The 24,437-nt window shown below is 47.5% G+C and overlaps 1 protein-coding gene and 1 long non-coding RNA gene across 8 annotated transcripts in view; one reads left to right on the top strand and one right to left on the bottom strand.

The window, feature by feature from the left end:
* The window catches only part of Pdia5 (protein disulfide isomerase family A, member 5), a 114,935-nt gene extending 95,297 nt beyond the window's left edge, over positions 1-19,638 (bottom strand). For 4 of the 7 annotated variants that reach the window (XR_005491040.2, XR_005491041.2, XM_063270642.1 and 1 more), the window contains exon 1: positions 19,501-19,638. Coding sequence is in view for 3 of the 7 variants with exons in the window: in XM_063270642.1 (XP_063126712.1) it covers positions 19,501-19,536 (36 nt within the window). In the remaining 4 variants the exon portion in view is untranslated. Of the gene's footprint in view, positions 1-18,029; positions 18,901-19,267; positions 19,404-19,500 lie in introns of those variants that run through there. The other 3 variants (NM_001014125.1, XM_039088495.2, XM_063270643.1) reach the window with 3 other exon arrangements.
* Positions 19,639-19,640: 2 nt separating this feature from the next.
* On the top strand, positions 19,641-23,714 carry LOC120095662 (uncharacterized). The gene is made up of 3 exons (XR_005491355.2): positions 19,641-19,773; positions 20,975-21,045; positions 22,949-23,714. It is a non-coding gene; the product is annotated as an uncharacterized LOC120095662 (long non-coding RNA).
* Positions 23,715-24,437: the final 723 nt, after the last annotated feature.

Below are 24,437 nucleotides of genomic sequence, written 5' to 3'. Positions count from 1 at the left end.
TCCCCAAGACCAGATTCTGCTTGTACCATAAAAGATCATCCCACCCTGTCAGAGAACTACCCTCCCCTGATCACCAGTCCCCTTCCACGAACCCCTCTCCCCTTTGGCGGAATGCAAGGCTTTCTCCAGGGCTCTGTGAAACAAACCCTCATCCTAGCACAATGGGTAGAGGGCAGGAGACGAACTTACCTCTTTGTCCGATATGTCTCTGAATAGCTCTCCTATCTACATGGCTGCTTACCTACAAACAGCTCATCTCTTTCTGGGCTTCCCCTCCATCCCCAGCCCCATGCCATCTTTTAGAAGAGAGCGGTGGCTCTGGGGTCAGACAAGACATGGCATAAGTCCAGCTGCCATCACTTACAAGACCCTCAGGCTTGTTACTAGACTGCTGAGTGCCATCTCTCGACCCAGAAGGGCAGAGGATAATATCCACGCTTACCTGGTGGCTTGGCTCATCATTAAATGAGGGGGGAGGAGGAAGACATGAGCCTAATGCAATACTTGGCAGACACAGCCCATAACAAGTGCTAATTGCCTCTGAGTACTATTAGTGAGCAAGGACAACAACAACCGGGGACCTCCTCTTCCTCCCAGAGGCCTTGCCTGCAATCAGGCAGAGCCACAGGTCCGGGCAGGAAGGCATGCACACGTACGCACATTCAGCACCAGAAAACCTGGCGAGTTTAGTCATCTGCACAGCGACCTGCTGTAGAGGTCACGCAGCACATTTAGAACCCTTCCAGGTTCACGTGCGTAGTAACGAGTTTACCCCTGCAGAAACCCAGCAGGTGGGTACTTGTGTCCTACAGAAGACGGAGGGGGACCAGAGGTTAGGTGCCCAAGGACATGTACATCCGCAGTAGAGACAGGGCTTCAAATTGAAGACACTATTCAAGGGCTTCTGACCTAACCAACCACAAAGAAAAGGAGCCTAGCAATAGACCTAGTGGCCAGGAAGGAGGAGCAGGAATTTGCACCAATACCCTGCTTTCTACAAGTTCAAGGGCACAGACATTCGACAGGAGGCAGTAATCCCTGATCTGTTCCCAGCAGGGCCTTTGTGCTGTGTGCCAGGCCTCCCTTCCTACTTCACCCTGCCCAGTGCCCACTCCTCACCTGCTCACAGCACACACAAACCCCTTTCTCTCCACTGAACCAACCAATGAGCTATCATCTGCACACCTAGAGAATAGCCAGCGACAACAATCCTCACCACTTTTCACCCTCCACCTAAAAATAAATAAATAAATAAATAAATAAATAAATAAATAAATAACTAGGGTTGTCTCCAGGACATGTGCCAGCACCCTCCCCGTTCCCCGGAACAGCGGTGGCTGTCATTACAGATTCGCCCTCCTCTGCAAGTTCCAGAGCCAGCAACGGTCAGTTATGTAAAATCCGGCTTGCAGAAGAAGGGAGATTTGGGGACAGAAGTTTAACATTTAACGGGAAGGGTGGAGGTGGGGCTCAAGCCTTCTCCCTCTGTCACCTGAGTAAAGACTCCCTTCTTGTGTTGGGAGCTGTGAAGGAACCAGTTTAATTTAGTTTAACCCACATTTTGCTCAAAATAGCTTTGAAATGTCAGAATCTGGAAGTCTAGACACTGAGGAACCTGGAGGTAAAGGGACTGAGGGGTAAGACAGACAAGGGTCTGAACTGGATGCCAGAGAACAGGCTAGCTGAGAACTTAGAGCCCACACCGGGCAGAGTGGTGGAGGCACACCGTGGAGCCGGTACCCACTTTGTCAGTCACCGGCTGAGTGACCGTGAATAAGTAGGTCATCTCTCCTAGCTCTGTGTCCTTCTCTGGAGACGGATGAGATAAAAGAGATTTCTCAAGTTCTTCCTAATGGTAGAATTTGACACACCTAACCTTATGACTACCAAGAAGGTAAGGTCGTCTCTAAAGAAGCGGCTGGTTTACTTGGGCCATTGCAATGAAAGCCGTGCCTCAAAGATTCCCCTGCACCAAGTGTGAGCCTTTGGCTAAATCCCAGCCAGTGGACTGGAAGCATTATGTGGCGATTGTTAAGGACAGCCCTTGGGGTTGGAGAGATGGCTCTGTGGTTAAGAACACTGGTTGCTCTTCCAGAGGACCCTAGTTCAATTCCGAGCAGCCATATGGTGGCTCACAACCGTCTGTAACTCTAGTTCCTGGGGATCGGACATCGTCATGCAGACACAACAATGCACAGAAAGAACTATATAGTCTGGTGGTGCTAGAACTCTCCACGGGTCGGTCTTGAACTTAATGTGCCGCTCTGGCTGGCTTGAGAGGAGTCTTCCTAAGTGCCATGCTCCCTGCAAGCTGGAACTCAAGCAGCCCTGTCACGATGAAAAGGGCAGACTCGCTAAAGACTCGTAGTTAACATTCTAGAGGATGTTTGCTTTCCTCACACAACAGAGGGCTATCTCTAAATGGTTTTCTTGAGACACTGTCAGTCTGGATCTGCTGGCTCACACACAGATAGGTCTGAACACCTAACTGAAAAGCAGCTTCAACAGGAAAACACCTGCTGCTCTCAAAAGCACCTGGAATACCAAACCTTGTATCCGGGACTGGAGGGATCCACGGACTTGTGTGTCCCCTGGCCATTGGCACTTTGGGCATTTCTGATCGGGTCCGCTCCCTACACATGTAACCACTAGTTGGGATCTCTGTAGTTCCCCTATCTGGCCCTTTTCTAGTAAGGAGTCCTGCTGGAGACTGAAGGCCAGCTCATCCCTTGCAAGGGTCCAAACAAGGTGTCTGAGACAAAAAAAAAAAAAAAAAAGACTATGGGAACTTGCCACGTGAACTCCCACCTGGAAGCCCATGTCCTCTGGCCCGCCTGCATCACCCTGAACCATGCTAATCAGGAGGTTTACCCTCCCCCCCCCTCAGGCCCTCTATAGCTATCCCATGCTGAAGACCACCATGCCCTCTAAAGACTCTAGGTTAACCACCCCAAGTCCTTACAAGCAATCTCTAATCGCCCCTCACCCCGAAGGTTCTTCCTGAGACACCTGACGTCAGAGCTCAGCCTGATGCCGAGAAAAGTAATGTGCTCCCTGGCACTGGGGTTTATTTTTGGAAATAAGTACCCCTGCTTTTATAACTCAGAACACAGGAAATTAATCACACAACCCTTTGCTGGTGGGCCACCGCTGAAAAGGGAGAAAAAAGGGCTGGGGCACCATTAGTGAATCTCTTAAAATATGGAGCCCAGCTGTCACAGTGCTGGCAGGAACCTAACACAGCCAATTTTTCTGGTGAGCTGCTTGGCATGGGGTAGTGGGTCTCTTGAAAGTGCTCCTGCCCTCTGACTCGGTGGATCCACTTCTGAGGAGCTGTCCTGAGGGGGTGAGCAGAGCTTCTGGCGCAGATATGACTCATACAGCCCCATGGACAAGAGTCAAATCCACACAAACAACCCAAACACCCGGCACAGGGGACTGGCTGCACACACTGGCACGGAGGAATGATGGTACAATGTAAAAACATGTGCCTGGAGGTTAAGTTAAAAAAAAAAAGAAAGAAAGAAAAAGAAAAGCGCCGAAATCCTCACGGCATGACCACAGCTACAAGCAAATAAAATGACAGTCAGAAGAGACCAGCAGAGAATGAAATGCACCTGAGCGGTTTGCCCTTGGATAGCTGCATGTTTCTTTCTCTACTTTGTAACTCGGCATAATAAAAATGTTTGATCCCTGGGTTTAAAAAAAAAAATACCACTACTTGGCTACATGGAAATATCTCTCAAAGAGTGTCCCAACCAAGAAATTTAACTTTTACAGTGGGCAAAACATGAAAAAGTTCCCTCATCATTGGTAATGGGGCAAGTGGGGCAATGGCCTCCCACTATGATACAATGGATGGAAACATCAAAACTCAAATTGTAGCTTTGGTGTGGTGGTGCACATCTGTAATCCCACCACAGGGAAGGCTGAGGCAGGAGGACTGAGAGTTAGTGTACACACACACACACACACACACACACACACACACACACACACACCAAATAAATAAATAAATGTAATTTTAAATATTATTTTACTTAAAAACAAATGAACAAACAAAAACCTCAAGCTACAGAAACCTTGTAACTTATCTTTTTTCCACTACTCTGTAGCCATTTGGGGATCCTTTAAAAGGCCAGACACACAAAATAAATCTCACTACAAAAACTCTTCAAAAAAAAAAAGTCAAGGTCATAAAAGGCAACAAGTGAAGAGTCTCCCAGAGCACAGGGAGTTAAAGGGTGACTGGGCACACTGGTCTCGGACTGGAGTCTAGAGCTGGCCCTAGAAATCTCCATCAACTTCGGATCAAACGTACTCAAGAGAGTTCAGCTGTATTGACCTGCAGAATGACCGTTCTCGTCACAGCCCCAACAGCCTGACTGTTCACACGGCATCTGTAGTGTACAGGCTTTACAGGCAAGCTAGAACCAGATGCATGGAAGATTCACACGGGTAAAACACTGTGCTAGTCTCAGGGAGTGTGTGTGGATTTTCATATCAGCAGGGTTCCTGGACCCATTCCCCAGTGGACACTGAGGGTCATTGGTTCTCTTTCCTGATGTTAATGATTGAATTGTGTGAGGTAAGTAATATTCCTGTGTCCTAGGAAATACAGTCATCACTTAATGACAGGAATTAGTTAATTCTGGCAAAGGCAATTCAGTAGAACTGAAACTCTGCTGTGTCACAGGGCTGAAGCACTTAGCTATAGGAACTTCATATGCATTCTTTATACATGCAGAAGAGGAGTGGAACTGTATGCGATTAAATGTACTCACGGCTCCTGAAGAAAGGGTGTGTGAGAATCCTCTGTGTTCGTGCTTCATGCAGCCTTTCTGTAAATCTGGCAATATTTTCCCATGAGAGACAAACAACCAACAACTAAATACTTGGTGGGGTCAGGGGACTGGCACAACGGAGACAGATAGCTCAGTGGTAAAACGCTTGTATAAGCATAGAGACGGGTGTTCAGATCCCTGGCTCCTGTGTAAATGATGGGCAGATGTGGGGGCCCATCTATAATCCTAGTGCTCCAGAGGCAGAGATTTGATCCCAGGAGCAAGATGGCTACAGGCCAACTTAGTGAGTTCTGGGTTCAGGTGGAGATGTATGGAGGAAGAGGCTCAACACCAACCTCAGGCTGCCACACACATACGTATGCGAGTATCCACATTCTAACACACACACACTCACACACACACACTCACACACACTCACACACACGCACACTCACACACACGCACACTCACACACAGACACACACACAGACACAGACACACACTCACACACTCACACACAGACACACACTCACGCACAGACACATACTCACACACAGACACACAGACACACTCACACACAGACACACTTACACACTCTCACTCACACTCACTCACACACACACTCACACACAGACATACACACACTCACACACACATACAAACACACACACAGACACACACACACGCACAAACACACTCACATAGACACACACACACTCACACATACACACACACAGACACACACTCACACAGACACACACTCACACATAGACACACACACAGACACACAGACACACACACACTCACACACACACACTCACGCACTGACACACAGACACACACACTGACACACAACACACACAGAGACACACACACTGACACACAACACAGAGACACACACACTCACACACAACACACACACAGACACACACACTCACACACAACACACACACAGACACACACACTCACACAGACACATTCACACACACACACTCTCACACACACAGACAGACACAGACACACTCACACACACACACATACACACACACACACACACACACACACAAACACACACCAATAAAAGTACTGGCTGGAACTGGGAATGTAAGTCAGTGGTAAGGAACTTACCTAACGTAACCCCTGGGTCCAATACCCAGAGCTGCAAGCCACCCCCACTCCCCAAAAAACTACTCAATAAAAAAAAGAAAAAAGAAAAAATAGAGATGGCTGTAAGAAATGACCAAATGTCACTCATCACCCCACTGGCTTTCTGACCCCATCTGCCATGCAGTACAATGGTCACCTGGTCTTTCTGCTTTTGCACTACGGGCTGGCCGCTTCACCACTGCAGGAGCCAGGGGTTTTCTGTTTTGTTTGTGGGAAGGTTGGTTGGTTTCGTTTTTTTAGTTTTAAGGGTTTTGTTACTGTTTTGTTTGTTTCCTTTACAAAAACTGGTATGTAGAATTTTAAGACATAGGACTTGGGATGTAGCTCTGTGGTGGAAAACTGACCTGGCATGTGCTGGGTCTGATCAACAGCTACCAGAAGGAGACAAACAGAAAACTACCCTGCATGTAACGCACGCCTAGCAAATTCTTATGAAAAGGGCTCTACAAAGGCACACTAACTTCTACTCGTGAGGAACATGCTCCTTCAAAGGACGATCCCTAAATACTTGTTACCAACCACATGGCAGGGCACCGTAGGTTTGGGGAACACATCACCTGTTTCTGATGTTTATCCAGCAGGCTTCAAAACACAAGTAAGCACCGAGGCCCCGGATGGCAGTGGGAAGCGGAGGTGTGCATGAGGGGAGGGAGGAGACATAAGCACAGGCCTCTGGTGTGTGCCACCCATGCAGCCATGGGAGCCAGGTGGAGATCTTTATCTATAGATATATCTATATAGTCTATATAGATATCCAATCTATATCTAGATCATATGTCTATAGATAGCTACGTAGATACAAGGACCATCTACAATCCTAGCACTCCAGATGTCTCTATCAATATAGACATACAGATATAGATATCTAGATATATATAGTTTGTTTGTTTCTGTGTCTAGAACTAGCTCTGTTTACCAGGCTGGCCTCAAACTCACTGAGATCCACCTGCCTCTGCCTCCCGAGTGCTGGGAGACCGGCAGGAAGAGGGCTGGAGTGATGGCTTAATGGTTAAGAGCACTGGCTGCTCTTGCAGAAAACCAAGATTCGATTCTCGGCATCCACATTATGGCTCATAAGCTTCCTCAACTCCAATTTCAGGGAACCCAGTGCCCTCTTCTGACCTCCACGTGGGCCTTTAGGAGGCACTCAGCATCTCGGCTACAGCACTTGCAAGTGATCCCTGATTCAGACCCGAGTCTGAAGGACCCCCGCACCCACGGTAGAACAAAGAAGAAACACAGGCAGCCACTCTGCATTCTGTAAACACATGGGTAGCCACATTCTTAAACAGGCTGCACATCTAGAATCTGAAAATCCAATACAAGCACAGGCCTGTACTGGTCCTCTTTGCTCCGCCTTCCAATGGCTAGGATTACAGAAGTGTGCTACTGTGCTTGGGTCCAGACACAAAACTTTCTGAGTGGCAACATGGGAAGCGGACCATCCCACACCTAACTACATGTTAGGATTTATCCAAGTCCAAATGCAGGTATGATTTTTTAAAAATTCCATAAAAATTACCTTCAGGATAAACATTGCTAAATGCATTTGAAAGGGAAATGATCGGGGTTGGGATTTAGCTCAGTGGTAGAGCGCTTGCCTAGCAAGTGCAAAACCCTGGGTTCAGTCCCCAGCTCCGAAAAAAAAAGAAAAAAAAGAAAAAAGAAAGGGAAATGATCTTCAGATACAGAACCCATCACCGAGATCTCATAATGTATACCCAAACATTCCAAATAGATCCGAAATCCAAAGTACTTCTGATCCCAGCATTTCTGCTGAAGAATTCTTAGCCTGTGTTTTGCTTCCTTTAAGAAATCACTCCGTATACTAAGGACTGCACGACACAGCTTCTCCCCGGATTCTACACAGCACAAATGTGGCTGTCAACAAGGGACAAGTCAGGGGCAGGACAATTGATCCAGGAGCCTATAAAAACAGGTTTGCTTATCCTGAAATTGCAACTGCAGTGCATTTAACCAAGACGTGAGTCCCTGAGGCTTTTAATGTTTTGGAAAACCTCTTCTAGGGCCAAGAGGGCTTTGGGTGACTGCCAGCCCGGTGTGCCAGGCCTGCTAACGAGGATGAACTGGTAGAAACACAGAATTAGAGAGCAGGAGGAGGAGAAGCAAGAGGAGGAGGAGCAGGGGAAGGAGGAGAAGCAGGGGAAGGAGGAGCAGGGGGAGGAAAGCAGGAGGAGGAGGGGCAGGGGGAGGAAGAGCAGAAGGTAAATTCCCACTCTGGAAACCCAATCATGCCTCAAAGCTTCACTAATTGATAAAGAAAAAAACAACTCAAGTGCTCCTGACCCCACAGTACACAGCCATGCCTTCAAACACATTAACACAGTCTGTCCTCCAACAATGAGTCTGAACCCACGTTTGCAGCCTTCTGGTCCCCACTCAGAAGCAGTCATAAAAATCAATCTAGTGGGTGACACCTGCATCTTTTTCAAATGACATGGACCAGAAACATCGGGATGTCTGATAGGTGGCAAAACGAAGCATTCAGAGAAACAGTTATATCTGCTGCGTCTGTGTAAGACACGGTGGGATTCAGAGCTGAGCGACAGAACAGTCTAGGTCTAGCAGGAGGTTCCAGTACGTCCCCTGACCCCAAAAGGATGTGTATGCGTTCTTGCTGTAAACCACTGCTGTGGGAAGTGGAGCCACCCCCATATCAGATACATGAAGACTGAGGTTCAAAGCACTTTAAAAGCCTCGTCTCAGGCGAAGGGTATGAGGGAGAGGCAGAGCCTTCCCAGTGTGTGAACACAGATCCTGTCTTCTTCTCTACACCTGGCCACAGGAACGCTGCCATAGACATCTCTGGCACTCTCTCTCTCTCCCATCCCCTATAGCTCTGAGGAAAAGAGCCACGAGGCCAGTGGGTTCGCTTTTCCCTCCCAGCCACCAAGTGTGACCAACTGCAAGGAGCCGTGACAGCAGATCCATCTTCCTCCGTTAACCTGCGTGCCTGCAATTCCCCCTGAAGCCCTTCACAGGGAGGCAGAAACTTCATGTGCTCGGGCCAAGTGAAACGCCGGGATGCTGGTGATAGAGCTCAAGACGGCGGCAGGATCGCATGCCGAACCAGTCAGCGGAGAGTAATAACCTTGCCTGCCAAACGACTGTCAGTCGTACAAATTAACACTCCCTGCTAGAGCTTGGATTTGGGATGTCACCCAAAGGCCCAAGTATAGAAAGCTTGGTTTCCAACTGCAGTAAGGTCAGACAACACTGGGTCTCAGGCCCCTTCCTATCTCTGCTCCACAGCTGCCTCAAGGTGTCCCACAGGCTGTCCCGATGACAGATTGATGCCCGAGCAACAGGATCCGGAGGACCATGCACCCAAACCTCGGAAAACCCTGAGCCAAAATAAACCTTTCCTCCTCTTAAGTTAACTAACTCAGGTGTCTTGTCACAGCCACAAGAAACTGACAAAAAAAAAAAAAAAAAAAAAAAAAAACCAAATTTCTGTAGCTGTTGCCCCACTCCCACCCCTCCTTTTTTGACACAGGGTTATCACTACACTGCTCCAGCGGGCCTGGAACTCCCTCTGTAGGCCAGGTTGACCTCAAACACACACAGAGATCTGCCTGCCTCCTGCCTGCCAGCTAGGATTAAAGGCCCACCCTACTACGCAGTACCACGACTGTTAAGTACATCTGTGAACAGAGATCTCTGGGCCTTACTCTTAATGAGAGTCACTCCACAGGTCTGGACAGCACAGAAGTCAGGTTTTTAAGCACATATTCTTTCTTTTTAATTTCATGTATATTGGTGTCTTGCCTGATGTACGTGTGAGAGTCCATGTGTATTGGAGCCTCTGGAACTGGAGTTACAAGAGCGAGATACAGACAGTTGGGAGCTGCCATGTGGTTGCTGGGAATCGAACCCAGAACCTCTGGGAGAGCAGCCAGTGCTCTTAACCACTGAGTCATCTCTCCAGCCCCACATATTGATTTTATTTTTTTTTTTAAGATAATTCAAGTTCATTGATCAAAGCTTTTCTAGGGGAATCAGCTACATCCTGCCTGGACAGGCTGTCAGTGGTGTATCTTTTAAAAACACTCTCCCTGGACCCCCTGCCACTCCTCCCCTCACCCATAGTCAGAACTTCCCGTTGTTTCCCTGTGCAGTCCTCATCCCTCTGAAATCTGGCCCCACAATGTCCCCTACCACACAAACCCTATGGGGATCAGTTCTCTCTGTACTCAGCCTCTTTAGCCTCTGTGATCCTTTGGTCTCCCCTCTAAATCTCCAGCCAGCTTCCTCTCTACATACATGCTGAGGTCCCTCTGGGCTCCCCTCTTTTGTCCACCCTCTGCTTTCCCCAGGAGATCCTCTCTGTAGAAGAGTACTCCTAAACTAACGTCTCCAGCCTAAGTCTCTGCTCTGGACACCACACTCCTATCTCCTGCTGTCCTGGTTTGCCTTCTATTGCTGTGAGAAAACACTCCGACCAGAAACCACCTGAGGAGGAAAGAGTTTATACTGCATCTTAGACTTTCAGTTCACAGTTCCTCACTGAGGGAAGTCTGGGCAGGAACTTAAGCAGGGCAGGATCCTAAAAGCAAAAACGAGAAGAATGCTGCTTACTGGCTTGCTCCCAGGCTCACACTTTGCTACCTTTCTTACACAGTCCAGACCCATCTGCCTAGGGATGGTTCCGCCCGCAGTGGGCTGAATCATTCTCAATTAGCAATCAAGAAAGTGCCCCTACAGACAAAGCCCACAGGCCAGTCTGGTGAAGGCAACACTTCAACTGAGGTCCCTTCTTCCCATGTGTGTCAAGTTGACAACCCAGATTAGTCATCACATCTGCTTAGTCAGCAGTTTTAGCTGTGGGCTCAGGAATCAGTCGATTGTTTCAAAACCTAATTCCCATACAAATCTCGATTAAACATATTTCCAAGTTTTACTTAACTCAATAAAAGATGCTAAATAACAAAGCTAGATTAAAAGAGGATATGAAGAGAAAAGCTCAAAACTACTTTTTTAAAAAGAGGCTGCTAGAAAGTAACATACTTAGGACCAAATTACATAACAAGAACAAGTGGGTTTCTCTTCCTGGTCATATACAGGTATTTGCAGCCTTCCTAAGTCCAAACGGGGGCCCTGAAGAATAAGCAAAGCTCTCTCCCTAGTGCAGCAGATGGCCTTCAGGTGGAGGTCTTACACAGTGCTAGCTAGGACATAGGCTCACCAATTGGGGGCTCAATGGTTAAGAGCCCTGTTGATCTTCCAGAGGACCAGGGTTCAATTCCCAGTACCCACATAGCAGCTCGTACCTGTCTGTGACTAGAGCTCCATGGACCCAATGTCCTCTTCTGTCCCTGTACAGGGTGCTCAGACATACACAGGCAAAACACCTTCACATGACAGGATGAAAATAAGTCTAAAAACTGTCACAAAGTTTACAAATCATCTTTTATCTCCAAATCTTGGGTTTTTCTAGGCCCCTGTATTTATGAATCTGATCTTATCTGTTGCAAGGAGGACTGAACCCAGGGCTTTGTTTGCGTGGTCTACCTGTGTGTAGACTCTCTACCACTGAGCTACATCACCAGCCTCTGGTATCTTGGAGCAGTGTTTCACTAGGTGGAGTGGGCTGGCCTGGAATTCATAAACCTCCTGCCTCCGCTTCGCACGTGTTGTTATTACATACCGTGCGCACCGCACCGGCCTTGAGAGTCTATGAACATGGGTGGAGAAAAGCTCCATCCTGTGTTTGTTAACAGCAGCATACGTGTGGATGTGCTAACGCTTTCTGCAATTTATGAATGGAGGAGGCACTCGACGGCAGGAACCACAGTCACCCGTTCCACCAACAGAAATCGCCCCTTCTTGCTCTGGCTGCAGATATCCTCACGTGCTGTTTATGGGCACCAACTGCTTTAAACGACAGAAATTCTCAAAGTCGCCAGCCACATCTTTTACGACTCGGCAACCCAACGAATACATTATCAACAAGTTACTGCCGTCTCACTCAGTATGTGTTGTATTTCTAACTGCTCTCCTTTATAAATCAATGCATTCTGAGACCTTTAAAAACACAATTCTGAGACAGGGCCCTTGGGTTCTCAGAAAAAGCCTTTCTTCAACTCTGGGCATCAAATGAGGGATCATTACGCGTGCTCTTACCGCTATGCTTGCTCTCTCTGCCAGCGGTTCCTATCTGAATGAAGTCACCAACATTTGGAACATCAAGGGAGAGGCGGTACTGATCTGATTTATCATCACAGTCCAAAGGGCTCAGCACAGGATCCAGCTCGTAAAGGTTTTCAAAGAAATAACCATTCTTGGAAAAAAGGAAACATCGGTCGAATGGCCAAACTCCCATCTTGCCAGCCCTGGCCCATATCCTCAATGGGCACATACATACAATATTCTGCCCAGGATGCAGCAAGATGGGGGCCCTTTGATGAAAGGAAACCCCTGGGGACACTTGCCTACTTGGCTTAACAATGGACGCTCCCAGCCTAGCATACCTCTGGGCTGGGTCACTTGTACATTTGAACCCAGCTTACCGCTCTCAACCTGGACCTTGTGAGCACTTGCCAACAAGGCCTAAAAGACTGCTGACAGACAAAGGCATCAAAGGGCTAGAGAAATGGTGGCATTCTTTACAGGAGATGGAACTCCACCCCTGCTCCAGAGAGCTATAACGAGCTGAAAAACGGCACACACAACTGGGGTCTCAGTGTGACTCTAGGAATAAAAAGACGTAAAAAGGCCATCGTGCCATCTGAGTGTCATTAGCCCCCCAGTGCACAACTGCTAATAGCTAAGAAGCAGTGCTAGGAGCCAATTGTGTTGTGTAGGGTGGCCAAGGGGAATGCAAAGTGGAGCTCCTTGGAGAGGAGAAAGCCAGATGGTATCCAGTCAGTTGCTCCTCCCATATTACCAGCACCAAGAAGCAACAGGGCAAACGGCACTGCCACTCCAGAAAAACAAGGCCAACTCCGGCTACTTAAATATCCAGTGCAGCCCCTGCGCCTTCGCCTCCTGGGCCGAATACCGCTCCCCACCTCAGTCCACAGACTCTCTGGGGTCACAGCCTAGCTTACCACATTAGCACAGGACCTAACGCCACACTGAAGTGGGCACATTGACCAACCAGGCCAACTCTAAGTCCCTCAACTAACATGTAAGAGTTGTCACAATTCCAGTCACTGGAACAAACAGCGCGCTGCGAATCGGGACAGACGGTAAGGGTAAAACACTGGTACTCCTTCTGTAGGGAATACAGCAGTGGCAAGATAGAGCAGCTTATGCAGTGTAAAAGACTGTATGCGGGGTTGGGGATTTAGCTCAGTGGTAGAGCACTTGCCTAGGAAGCGCAAGGCCCTGGGTTCGGTCCCCAGCTCCGGAAAAAAAAGAAAAAATGAAAAAAAAAAAAAAAAGACCGTACACTATCCACACAGCTGTTTCTAACTTGGGGCACTTGGTTTCAAAACTAACCACACAGAAAAACCCCACAGAACAAAACCACAAAGGCGGGGTGAAACCCTCTAGGGATTACTGTGGTCTGGTAGGTGTGTCTCTGCCCCGAGAGAGGATCGCTTTCAGAAGGAAGGGGAAGAAACCATGACTTAACTCCTCTGCCTTTGTATGTATCAGTCAATCCCCAGGTGTCTCGGCACAAGTCCAGCGTAAGAGGGAGAAGGCAAACAAGAGTGAGCCTCAAAGGGCCCTGAAGGAGAACCCCAGCAGCACGCACCCCCACCGCCTGGCACCCGTATCACATGGTCCCTTGCTCACACCTACCTGTCTGGTCATCAATGCATATGATCAATGTCCTACGCCCAGTGTTCAACAGCTCGCAATGCCAAGGCTCCTACTGATGCCAAGCACTGTGAGGCCTGCTTCTTGCATAGTTTCTAATCCTTTCCACCCAGGAAAACGGATATTATTACCACCATTTACAAACAAGCGAAGCAGAGCCCAAGGCCATGGCTATGGAGCATCAGCTGGCTGAAAGCCCGCTTTCTTTCCAACACATCACGCTTGCCTCTAACAGATAACAAGGAGGAAAGCAAGAGGTGTTCTGGGCAAAGTAGCTCAGCTTCACCGGTCAGTCCACTGTTCCATGTCCCGCCATGTTATTAAAAGGACCATTTCATCTGTTTCCCCATGGCCTATAGAGCCCAGTCCTCCGTTGGGGTTCTTGATGGGCCTGCTTTTCCAGTCTTATCCCTACCATCACACTCTGGTCCCCCTTCCCACCAGCCGGACCTCTCCCTATCTTAGAGGCTTCCTTCCCTGTCTGCAACACCCACTCCTTCCACCAAATGCTATCCTGGCATCCATATGCCAGCGCCTAGGCTAAGTGCCAACCACATAACAGCCGGGCAAAGATCCCAACAGTCACTGAGCCTGAGATGGACCCTCGTTGTGAGACCAACTCTTTCCTGGGGCTTTCTCTGGTCACGCAGTGCCTACACCCCGCCCCTGGCCTGCATGCCCAGCCATCAGCACTTGACATCCATGTGGAGCTCAGCCATAGCTCCAGCTATGTACCCCACACAGCTGTTTTAAGACTTCCCTGGTAAATGTGTTTATTTCTGTGGGAAAAGTGCACTCTAGGCTCCAAGCAGCACTATCGATGGCAATTAGGTCCCCAGGCCAGCCCACAAAGGCCTATTAAATATATAATGGTGCCAGAGGAGAAGAAAACCTGCCTGAGTATACCTTAAAAGCTCTGCAGGAGAGGCCGCAGGACGCACATGCATTCTGAGCCTGCGCCCACTGTCCCCTGGGCTCTGAGCTTCCAGCCACCACAGGGCAAAGGCACCGGAAGCAGAGGAGAGGGAGGAATAGGAAGAACCCAATTTATAATTCAGCAGGCCTGGATCTTCGGCTCCGTGAGAACTGTAGGGGGTTGGGTGCTTGTCTAGCATGCAAGGGCTCAAGGTTCAATCCCCAGCCCCGCAAAATAAAGAGGGCCCAGTAAGACCACTTCTCAGATGTCACAAATGCATGGACTGTTTTTTTAAAATCTATCTGTAAACATATGAATTGTCTGCTTTTAAACGAATTTTATGAAAAATGGACTTTTTGATTTGAAATTATAATACGCTACCATTAAGTTCAGTTTACACACACACACACACACACACACACACACACACACACACACACAACCTCTAAACATCTCATCCAAAATATAGACATGGAGTGAACCCAGGGTCTCTCACATTCTAACTAAGTACTCTACCACTGAGCCACAGCCAAAACCCTAAGTTTTTCTTTTCTTTTTTTTAATAAAAAAAAATTTTTTTTTCTTGTTCAAAATAGGGTTTCTTTGTGTAGCCCTGGCTGTCCTGGAACTCACTCTGTAGACCAGGCTGGCCTCAAACTCAGAGATCCACCTGTCTCTGCCCCTTCTCGAATCAAAGGCGTATGCCAACTTCCAGGCAAGTTTTTAATCCAGAATATCTGGATTCATAAAAAAAAAAAAAAAAATCCATTCACTACTGGGTTTTTTAGGTTTTGGGTTTTTTTTTTTTTTTTTTTTTTTTTTTTTTTTTTTTTTTTGCAATTTGTCTGTATACTACTGAAAATTCTGCCACAGTCCAGCAGAGTCCTTGGCCAGACATCTGAGAACCACTGAACTTGAAGACGGCTACTGAGTCGTGACAGGACAACTCTCTGTCCCGAGACTGTCCAGACACTATAACAAAGCGTTCATGGCCCTTGTGGAGGGTCAGGCCTGGCAGGAAGCATCAATCAGATAGCAGGAAAACAGGCTCTCAGGTCAAAGGTCCTGGTCTCTCTAACCTGGGTCCTTCTGGGGCTAAAGTCCCAAGTGCCACTGTGGATTTTTCTAGAAGACCCAAAAAGGTTGCCAAAAAGGACTTTCGTTATTTTTTTTAATTTTTCTGATTATAAGCTTATATAGAACACTTAGAAAATATTTTTTAAAAATTAAGCGACAAAGTCACCCGCCACTCCACCGTCTAGAACAATCAGTATTTCAATGGTCTGCTAGTTCTTCACACTCAACTCCATCTACCCTGAAGTCTGGCTCTGAATCTTGGTTTTTGTACCTGAGTATCTTCCCTCTTTAGATGGTCTTCATACACATCTTAGCATATCTGAACAATGTGCATTAACTGTAATGGGCATTTTCCTTACAACCTCTGACTGAATGTTGTGTTGGAACTAATACTGGTTGGCGTACCCTAAAGTTCCTTATGTTGAAATCCTAGAAGGGGTTGGGGATTTAGCTCAGTGGTAGAGCGCTTGCCTAGCAAGCTCAAGGCCCTGGGTTCGGTCCCCAGCTCCAAAAAAAAAAAAAAGAAATCCTAACACACACACACACACACACACACACACACACACACACACACAATGGTAGACATGAAGAGGTGGGGCCTAGGGAAGGTTATCAAGGCTTAGTGATAAAATCTGCATGAACACGATCAGTGCTTTAAAAAAGGACCCGGAAAGTGCTCAGCCCCCTCTCTGTCCCACGTGACATCAACAGGCAGCAGCCTGGAAGAGGATCTGTCTTAGAACCCGACCCAGCTAGCACCCTGACATCATGGGTCACCCAGCATCAGAAACAGTGAAAGACAAATTTGTCACTATACGAACCCAGTCTATGGTGTATTTGTTATAGATGCCCAAACTAACAAAGAAACATTACTTTCCAAAGTCTGAAAGAGGTCAAAAGGTACTGTACCATGACACTTTTATTAATTAAGTTACTTCTGTATTTTTGCTTTTATAATAGAGGTGGTACTCACACAGCCCGGTACACAAATCTCTGTAAAGCCTTTCCTATCGGTTTCCCTTATTTGAGCAGGGGTGGCTCTAAAACCCCCCAGTGGATGCCTGAAACTTACACACAGGCAATAAATACGGAAGAACACTGAGGTTTGCCTAGAGCATTGGCAGCTGGGAGTTCCCTAAGACTAGAGTTGGCTTGGCAGATGCGAGGTAGAGGGACGGGAGCCTAGAATCCACACTGTTAAGTGACTACTGGTTGGGTAGACCTCTGTAAATTTAAATGCTATGTGGAACTGATAAGGGCTTCCTACATGTATTCCTGGACTCTGCTCTACCCACCTCAGTAAAGCCCCAGGGGCTCTCCCTGGCAGACTCTCCCTCTCAGATCATACCCAGAGACTTTTCCTCTCATACATACATACCTGTGAACGGGTTTAATTTATAAATTAGGCAGAGAGCTAAAATAACTAATAACGTAGTATTATTACTATATTAAAATAATGAAATTCAGCTGTTATTACTCTACTGATGAAAAGAGGGAATCTAGTCTCACAAAATACCGTTTCGTAAAATGCTCACTTATTTATTTTAAGTCATGGTGGCTGGCCTGAAATTCTGAGGCTGCCCTTGACTCTCCGATCCAAGGCCTGGCTTTATACCATACCCAATTTCCATGGTGCTGGGATCAAACCTAGGGCCCCGGGTAGGCAGGGCAAGTGCTCTACCCTCTGAACTATGTCTTCAGATCCTACCTTTCTTCTTACTGACCACAGATGACTTACAACCAGACAGTGAGGCCACAGAGACAGGGGATACTGGGTTTTTTCTTCTCTTTTATATAGTATTAAGAATTGAGTCTAGCACATGCTAGGCTAGCACTCTGCCCCCAGGCTGCTCTTAAACTTACTCTGTAGTCCAAACAGGACTTCCCATCCTCCTGCCTCAACCTCCTAAGTAGCTGGGATTCCAAACCCACACCGTTAGACCCAGTTAAATCCATTTTCATAAACCCTGGGCCACACCCAGTGGCCTTCAGTCAATGCAGAGGGAACAAAGAACTCAGAGTGCTCCCAGGGATGTAGGAAGCCCTTATCAGTTCCACATAGCATTTAAATTTACAGAGGTCTAACCAACCAGTAGTCACTTAACAGTGTGGATTCTAGGCTCCCGTCCCTCTACCTCGCATCTGCCAAGCCAACTCTAGTCTTAGGGAACTCCCAGCTGCCAATGCTCTAGGCAAATCTCAGTGTTCTTCCGTATTTATTGCCTGTGGGGAAGGTACCTGCAGACAGACCTCTGAACACCCACTACACATGTATTCCTGGACTCTGCTCTACCCACCTCAGTAAAGCCCCAGGGGCTCTCCCTGGCAGACTCTCCCTCTCAGATCTGTGACCTCTCTCTGTAGGACTCTCCACCTCAGGTAATGTATGGCTCTCCTGTGGCAGGCTACCAGCAGTTAGGGTATTAGCTCTTGTCCTTCTTTCATTATTTGCTCACAGGATTGACTGCTGTTCAGCCGGAGGCAACACCTGACAGCAGGCACAGAGAGTAGTTTGCTCCCCACCCAAAATTCAACCCGGTGGCAAACAATGTGGTTGATAAATGTTTACAGAGTAAAAGTTCAGACTCCTAGGCCCTTGTTTTTACTGGAGGGAGGGAAAAAGGAAGAAAGCATAACCCTCCTCCCTCAGAGTTCAAGGACTGACATCCTGATGGGAGTCAGACCAACTGGCTCCAGGAAACTAACAGCAAACATCATGGAACACCACCAGTACCCCCTTACAGGGTGGCAACAAAGATTCACTGTACCTAGATCTCTCATAAAGGGAGGACGAAGAGGAGGGAACAGGGAGCTCCCTTCCACAGCTACTAACACTTTCCACATACAGAAAACTAGAGGTAACTCCTGAAACTGGTGACCCCCAAAAGACAGGGCATGAGGAAGTTCAAGTGTTTAAATCCAGTCACCCCTCCTTTCCCCCCATCTGCTCAGCATCCTTGCCACACCCAAAGCGAAAACAGTGGAGTGGTAGGAGCAGCAAGTCTTCCAAACTTGGTGATAGTGGTGGTGGCTGTTAAGATGGACCCAACACAAGGGAGATAAGAAGTTATGGGAAAGATGTGGAAGAAGGCCACTACATCCCATCACACACCCACAGCCACACCTCAGCCCCGGGGGAACACCCGTCCCCACTTCTACCAGGGATGCTCGTTCGGGAAAGTCCTCCCATCTCCAGAGTCTGCACCCCGGTCCACCCTCCTCCACTCCTGTATCACTCCGGTATCATTTTGCAGTCTCCGGAGCTAGTTCCACCGACTCCTCAGCCGACGCGTCTGACAACCTCCTTAGCGAGTAGCTTTACAGTCCCCCATCTCGTGGAAGAAACGCAGACACGTTTAAAGATCCAAGGCTTCACACTGCTCGAAAGTGGCCGGGGCTGGAGCCGGCGTCAGGGTGGGAGCAGAACTCCTGGAGGTGGCGACCCCACCCAACCCGTCACCCGCCCTTTCTCCGGGGGTCCAACCAGCAAGTGTTCCCGCGGCGCAAGTGAAAGGCAGCCTCCACCCACACTCACACAGGTGCAAGCACCGCACGGGGGTCCTGCTTAGGCTGAGGACATCCCAGACCTGCGTCCCCGCAAAGTTGTGCGGGAGCGCGAACCCCGAGAGACGGATCACCCGGCCCGGCCCCGGAGGAGCACAGAGAACCAGGACCCCGCTGCCACCCGGCGAGCACGCCCCCAACCAACCCAGACCAAGCGCGCCCACGGCCATGCGGGACGCACGTGTCGCCGTCCCACAGCCTCACCCCAATCGCCAGTAGCAGCCCCCACGCCCGCGCCATCCCCGCTGCCTCCTGCCGTCTGCACCCGGCTCCCGCGCACGCCTGCCAGTTCCACCTCGGCCAACAGCAACGGCCACTTCACAGCCGCTCCCCGCCTCCGAGTTCCCGGTGCCACGTCTGCCAAAGCATGCGCACCAAGCTAGGAGAGGCGGCCCGGAGAGATGCCTGCCGGGAGTTGTAGTTCAGGAGCAGCTTGCCTCTACCTTGGACTTTGCCTGAGGACACAGAGCTGCAGCTGTAGGGATGGGGGGCAGGGAGGCTGGGGAGTAGGGAACCGAGGTTCACCAGGAGCCCTTGCTCTGTGCCCACAGCTTCATAACCAACAACTCACTCTACCCTCAGAAGTTAGTTTCCCCACCCTGAGGATTAGCAGGCAACCCAGAGAATTCCAGTCATTTGATTGTAGTTACTAATTCTAAAGTCTATCATGGCCTGTGGGGGATGGGAAAAGCCATCTGCTTCCCAGGCTCCCATCTTCCTCCTTTTTTTTTTTTAAACCCCTTGACAAAACATTATTGAGGTGTCGGGGAAACAATCTAGAGAACCCAAAAATGTTAAGTATAGATTACCACACGACCCACTTAGTCCTTAAGCATATACTCAAAAGAATTGAAAAGTGTACTCAAATAGTACTTGCACGCCAATGTTCTTAGCAGCCCTGTTTAAGATAGTAAAAATAAATAAATAAATAAATAATAGAGGGGCTGGGGATTTAGCTCAGTGGTAGAGCGCTTACCTAGGAAGCGCAAGGCCCTGGGTTCGGTCCCCAGCTCCAAAAAAAAAGAACCAAAAAAAAAAAAAAAAAATAGAAACAATCCCAATATCCTCAACGGACAAATAAAGAAAATGAGATATACACCCATATAATGTAATGCTATTCATTCAATAAAAAGAAAGACATACCACTACGTGAACAAATATCAAAAATATGTGATGCTGATTTTCAAAAAGCCAAATGCAAAATGTTACATATTGTATGATTATATTTATATAAAATAAACAGAAATTTAAAAATTTTTTTGATGGGGTTGGGTATTTAGCTCAGTGGTAGAGCACTTGCCTAGCAAGCGCAAGGCGCTGGGTTCGGTCCCCAGCTCCGAAGGAAAAAGAAAAGAAAAGAAAAAAATGTTTTGGTTTTGGATTTAGTTTTGGTTTGTTCCTTGTACAAGCAGGTTACTGGTTATCTAGGCTGGAGAATGGAGGGAAAGGAATTTCAATTCAGACAATCCATTGAGGATGATGAAAATCTTTCAGAACTAGACCAGAGGGGAAACAGCACAGCATTATGAGTGTATTAAATGCCACCAAACTGTATCCTTTAAATAGCTGATTGATGTTAAAGGAATGTTAATTACCTGAACAAAAATGTGAAGTGGGGTCTGGACAATGACTGGGGTTGGTTCCTACCTGGCAACTAATAATCATCTTGTAACTCCAGTTCCAGGGCATCTGATCCCATTTTCTGATCTCCAAGGGCATAAGGCATGATCGTGGTACTCATACATATGGGTAGGTAAAGCACCCATAGACATAGACAGTTCTTTTATGTATAATGCAACAAAGAGTCCTCCTTTGAATCCTCTTTGCCACGCACACCACCAGCCTGTCATTCAGTTAGGAATGGTTGTTGGACATCCCTGAAGGTGCAATGGACAGGAATAAGATGGACAGAGGAAGGGTACAGTTAGGAGTGGAAGATAATCCCTCAATAAACATTGCCTGCTGTCTAAAGCCTCTCAGCCTCCAATTTCCAGGTGTCTACCCCTTACCCTTAGTGATACCCATTGTTAGTCTTTAGCTGTCTGGCCTTCCAAAAACACTGTGTGTAAACAAACACACAAGCCTACATCACTTTGTGTCAGGGGTACTCACAGCATCACAGACCTCCCTGCTAAGTATGGGGAGCTCACCGCCACATTGTAGCAACCATCTCATTGTCCGTCCATGTGGTTCAGGAAAATGCTGCATGGGCTGCTTCCGGGTAAGAGCCCAGAGATGGGGCTATGCCCTGAGTTATTTGGTTTTATTGATTATGAAGATGACTTGGGTAATTAGTCCTACAGAGAATTGCATCTTAAGTGGTGGCTGCTGATGTAGTCCTTAGGCCAGCTCAATGGAACTTGTAGATGTGGAAGATTATGCAGAATAATCTGATCCAGGAACAGCTGCTGCTCCTGACCTGCAGGCTCCAAGCTCCTTCTCTCAGTTAGGCTAAGCTCTGTTTGTCTAAAGTCTCAAGGCCACACACGCCTAGATGTCACCCCTGGCTCACCCCTTCTCAAGAGACCCATCTAATTCCTCACCGTGTCCTGTTAATTCTACTTCAAAATACAGGCATCCTGTCACACCCTGCTGTCACTGGTGTGCCCCACCTAGGTGAAAGTAGCAGAAGTCTCATGTGTGCCTGCTATTCCTAATGATCCATTCCTAGTAATGTCACTTGGGCCTTACTAGTCACGTCTCTAAACCCCTCCAATGGTTTCCTGTTTCCCTTAGTCCACTGTTAATGCTGTGGACCTTCCTAATGCTGCAGACCTTTGATACAGTACCTCATGTTGTAGAGATCCTCAACCATAAAATTATCTTCATTGCTACTTCATAACTGTAATTTTGCTACTGTTATGAAGCATAATGTAAATAGCTAATATGTGGATATCTAATATGGGAACTCTGTGAAAGGCTGTTCAACCTTCAAAGGGGTCCCTCCCCACAGGTCGAGAGCCACTGCCTTGTAATAACAAACTCCTCCATGACCTGCAGTCCTGTGTCTGCCCTTTAGACCCCTCCCAGGTCTTCATCCCACTCTGGCCTGTTCAGCTTCTGTCACTCATATCATTATGGGTCCCAGGCAGCTCCTACTTCCTGTTCTTTCCAGGTCTTTGTTTGACTGGCACATTCTAATCCTTGGGAACTCTCCTCTGTCCTCATCCACAGCAAACCATAAAAGGCAATCTCACCCTCACTTCCCTGAGCCTCCTAATTCCCTAGCTCTCTGCTCCTGCTTTGCCTGCAGAGACCACAGTCTACACTTTTTATTCTGTTTCTATCCCCAGGTTCAACATTCACAAATCCAACCAACTGTGGGTCTAGAACATTCTGCACAAAGATCATCAGCCGTGCTGAACCTGCATAGATTTCTTCCTTGTTATTTCCCCCTAAACATTGAACATCTATTTACATAACATTTGCATTGCACTAAGTATCATAAATAATGGAGAGATGATGTGACGTGAACAAGAGCCATACACAGGTTATGTGCAAATGCTAGTCTGTTTTACATGAGGCACTTGAACAGTCCTAGAGTTCGGTGTCTCTATGGATAATGGGGTGTTCTAGGAACCAATCCCAGAGGATAGTGTATTTACTTGTGTTTATTGTCTGTTTCTTTTCCTGTTTACCATCCCACTTCCAGAGTCCCAGACAGGACCTCAGCCGTGACTGTTCCCAGTGCTGTCTGGGAGAATGGCCCTATGATGTCATATCGAGGCACTTCAGAAATTTCTAAAGCAGATTGGAGACATGGCTTTCTCACACACTCAGCAACTTCAGTCTCACAACTGACTTAACTCTTCTCAGGGAATCTATTTCTCATCTGCAAAATGAAGTTTGTAAGAAAAACCAAACCCCTTCCTGTGTTAGTGCTGTGTCCTTGTGACAAAATACCCCACAGGAGTCTTAAGGAAGAGTTATTTGCGTTTCTGAGTCGAGAGCATGGAGAAGCACAGTCCTCGCCATGTTGACCAGAAAGCAGGCTCAGAGCTGTTCGTGCTAGCTGACTTGCTTCTCTTACCTCTTCATTCGATCTGGGTCCTCAGTCTATGGGACTGTGAGGCCTACATTCAAGGTGGGTCTCTCTCCAGAACGCCTTACTTAATCATTTCTGGAAACATTGTCACAAACATGCCTACTCTGATGCTGAGGGGAAAGCAGGCAGACCTGAGGGAATACACCCTGTGGGTTTCTGTTAACCTCAAGTTCAACAGACAGGGGTGATCTGTGATGGTAGAAAGAAAAATCAAGTTGGGAGGAATATAGGGGGACTCCCAGGAGCATGATGAAGCATTGTGGGAGTGGAAGATATTGGAATTAAATGATAGTTGCTAAATGATTTATTATGTATAAATGACATTAAAAGTCATGTATTAATTGAGCTGTATTACCTAGGTTGTTACAGTAACATTTGTACAGTGAACATTTAACAGGTCTAAGCAATGAAAGGTTTGCCGAATCTTCTAATCATTAGGACTGGCTTAAGTTCCTGGAATAGAGCCTTGAAATTCAATTTTCAAAACTGAGAAAGGGAAGGAGTAAAGGGAAAAGGGGAGGGAGGGAGGGAAGGAGTGCTGTATAACATTTTCCTAATGAAAGAGCTCACCAAGACTCAAAAAGTTCTAAAAGGAAGCCTTTTAAGATTCGGGAAGTAAACTCAGAAGTATTAGTAAGTCCCTAAAACTTAGCAGTTTTACAAGCTCCCTCTTTCCCCCAAGGTTACAAAAGCTGTAAAAATAGTTGAGGAGAGACTCCAGCTTGTAGAGCTGCATGCAAGTTGTGCAGAGAACTCCAGGGTTCCAACCTTTATGAATCCATCACCCATACTGGAGTTGTCTGTAGGCATATTGTACATTGTGTAAGGATCAGCCTTGGATTATTCAAGTGCTGACTTCTGTTCCCCCATATCTGGTTACAATCCTTATTCTAAGAATATCTTGCCTCAAAGTTGTGTAAACATTGCTTCTCTAATTGGTCAATAAAGAAACTTATCATCCAATGACAGCAGAGGATAGAATAGGGCTAGACTTCCTTCCAGACAGGAGGGGAGGGGAGAGAAGGTAACGGGGATTCCTGACAAGGAGAGTATCTAGCAGACATCATAAGAAAACACCTGGAGAAGAGAGAGCCAG

This window comes from Rattus norvegicus, chromosome 11, assembly GCF_036323735.1.
Source record: "Rattus norvegicus strain BN/NHsdMcwi chromosome 11, GRCr8, whole genome shotgun sequence".
Classification (NCBI taxonomy): domain Eukaryota; kingdom Metazoa; phylum Chordata; class Mammalia; order Rodentia; family Muridae; genus Rattus; species Rattus norvegicus.
This window is presented reverse-complemented; position numbering and strand designations above follow the sequence as displayed.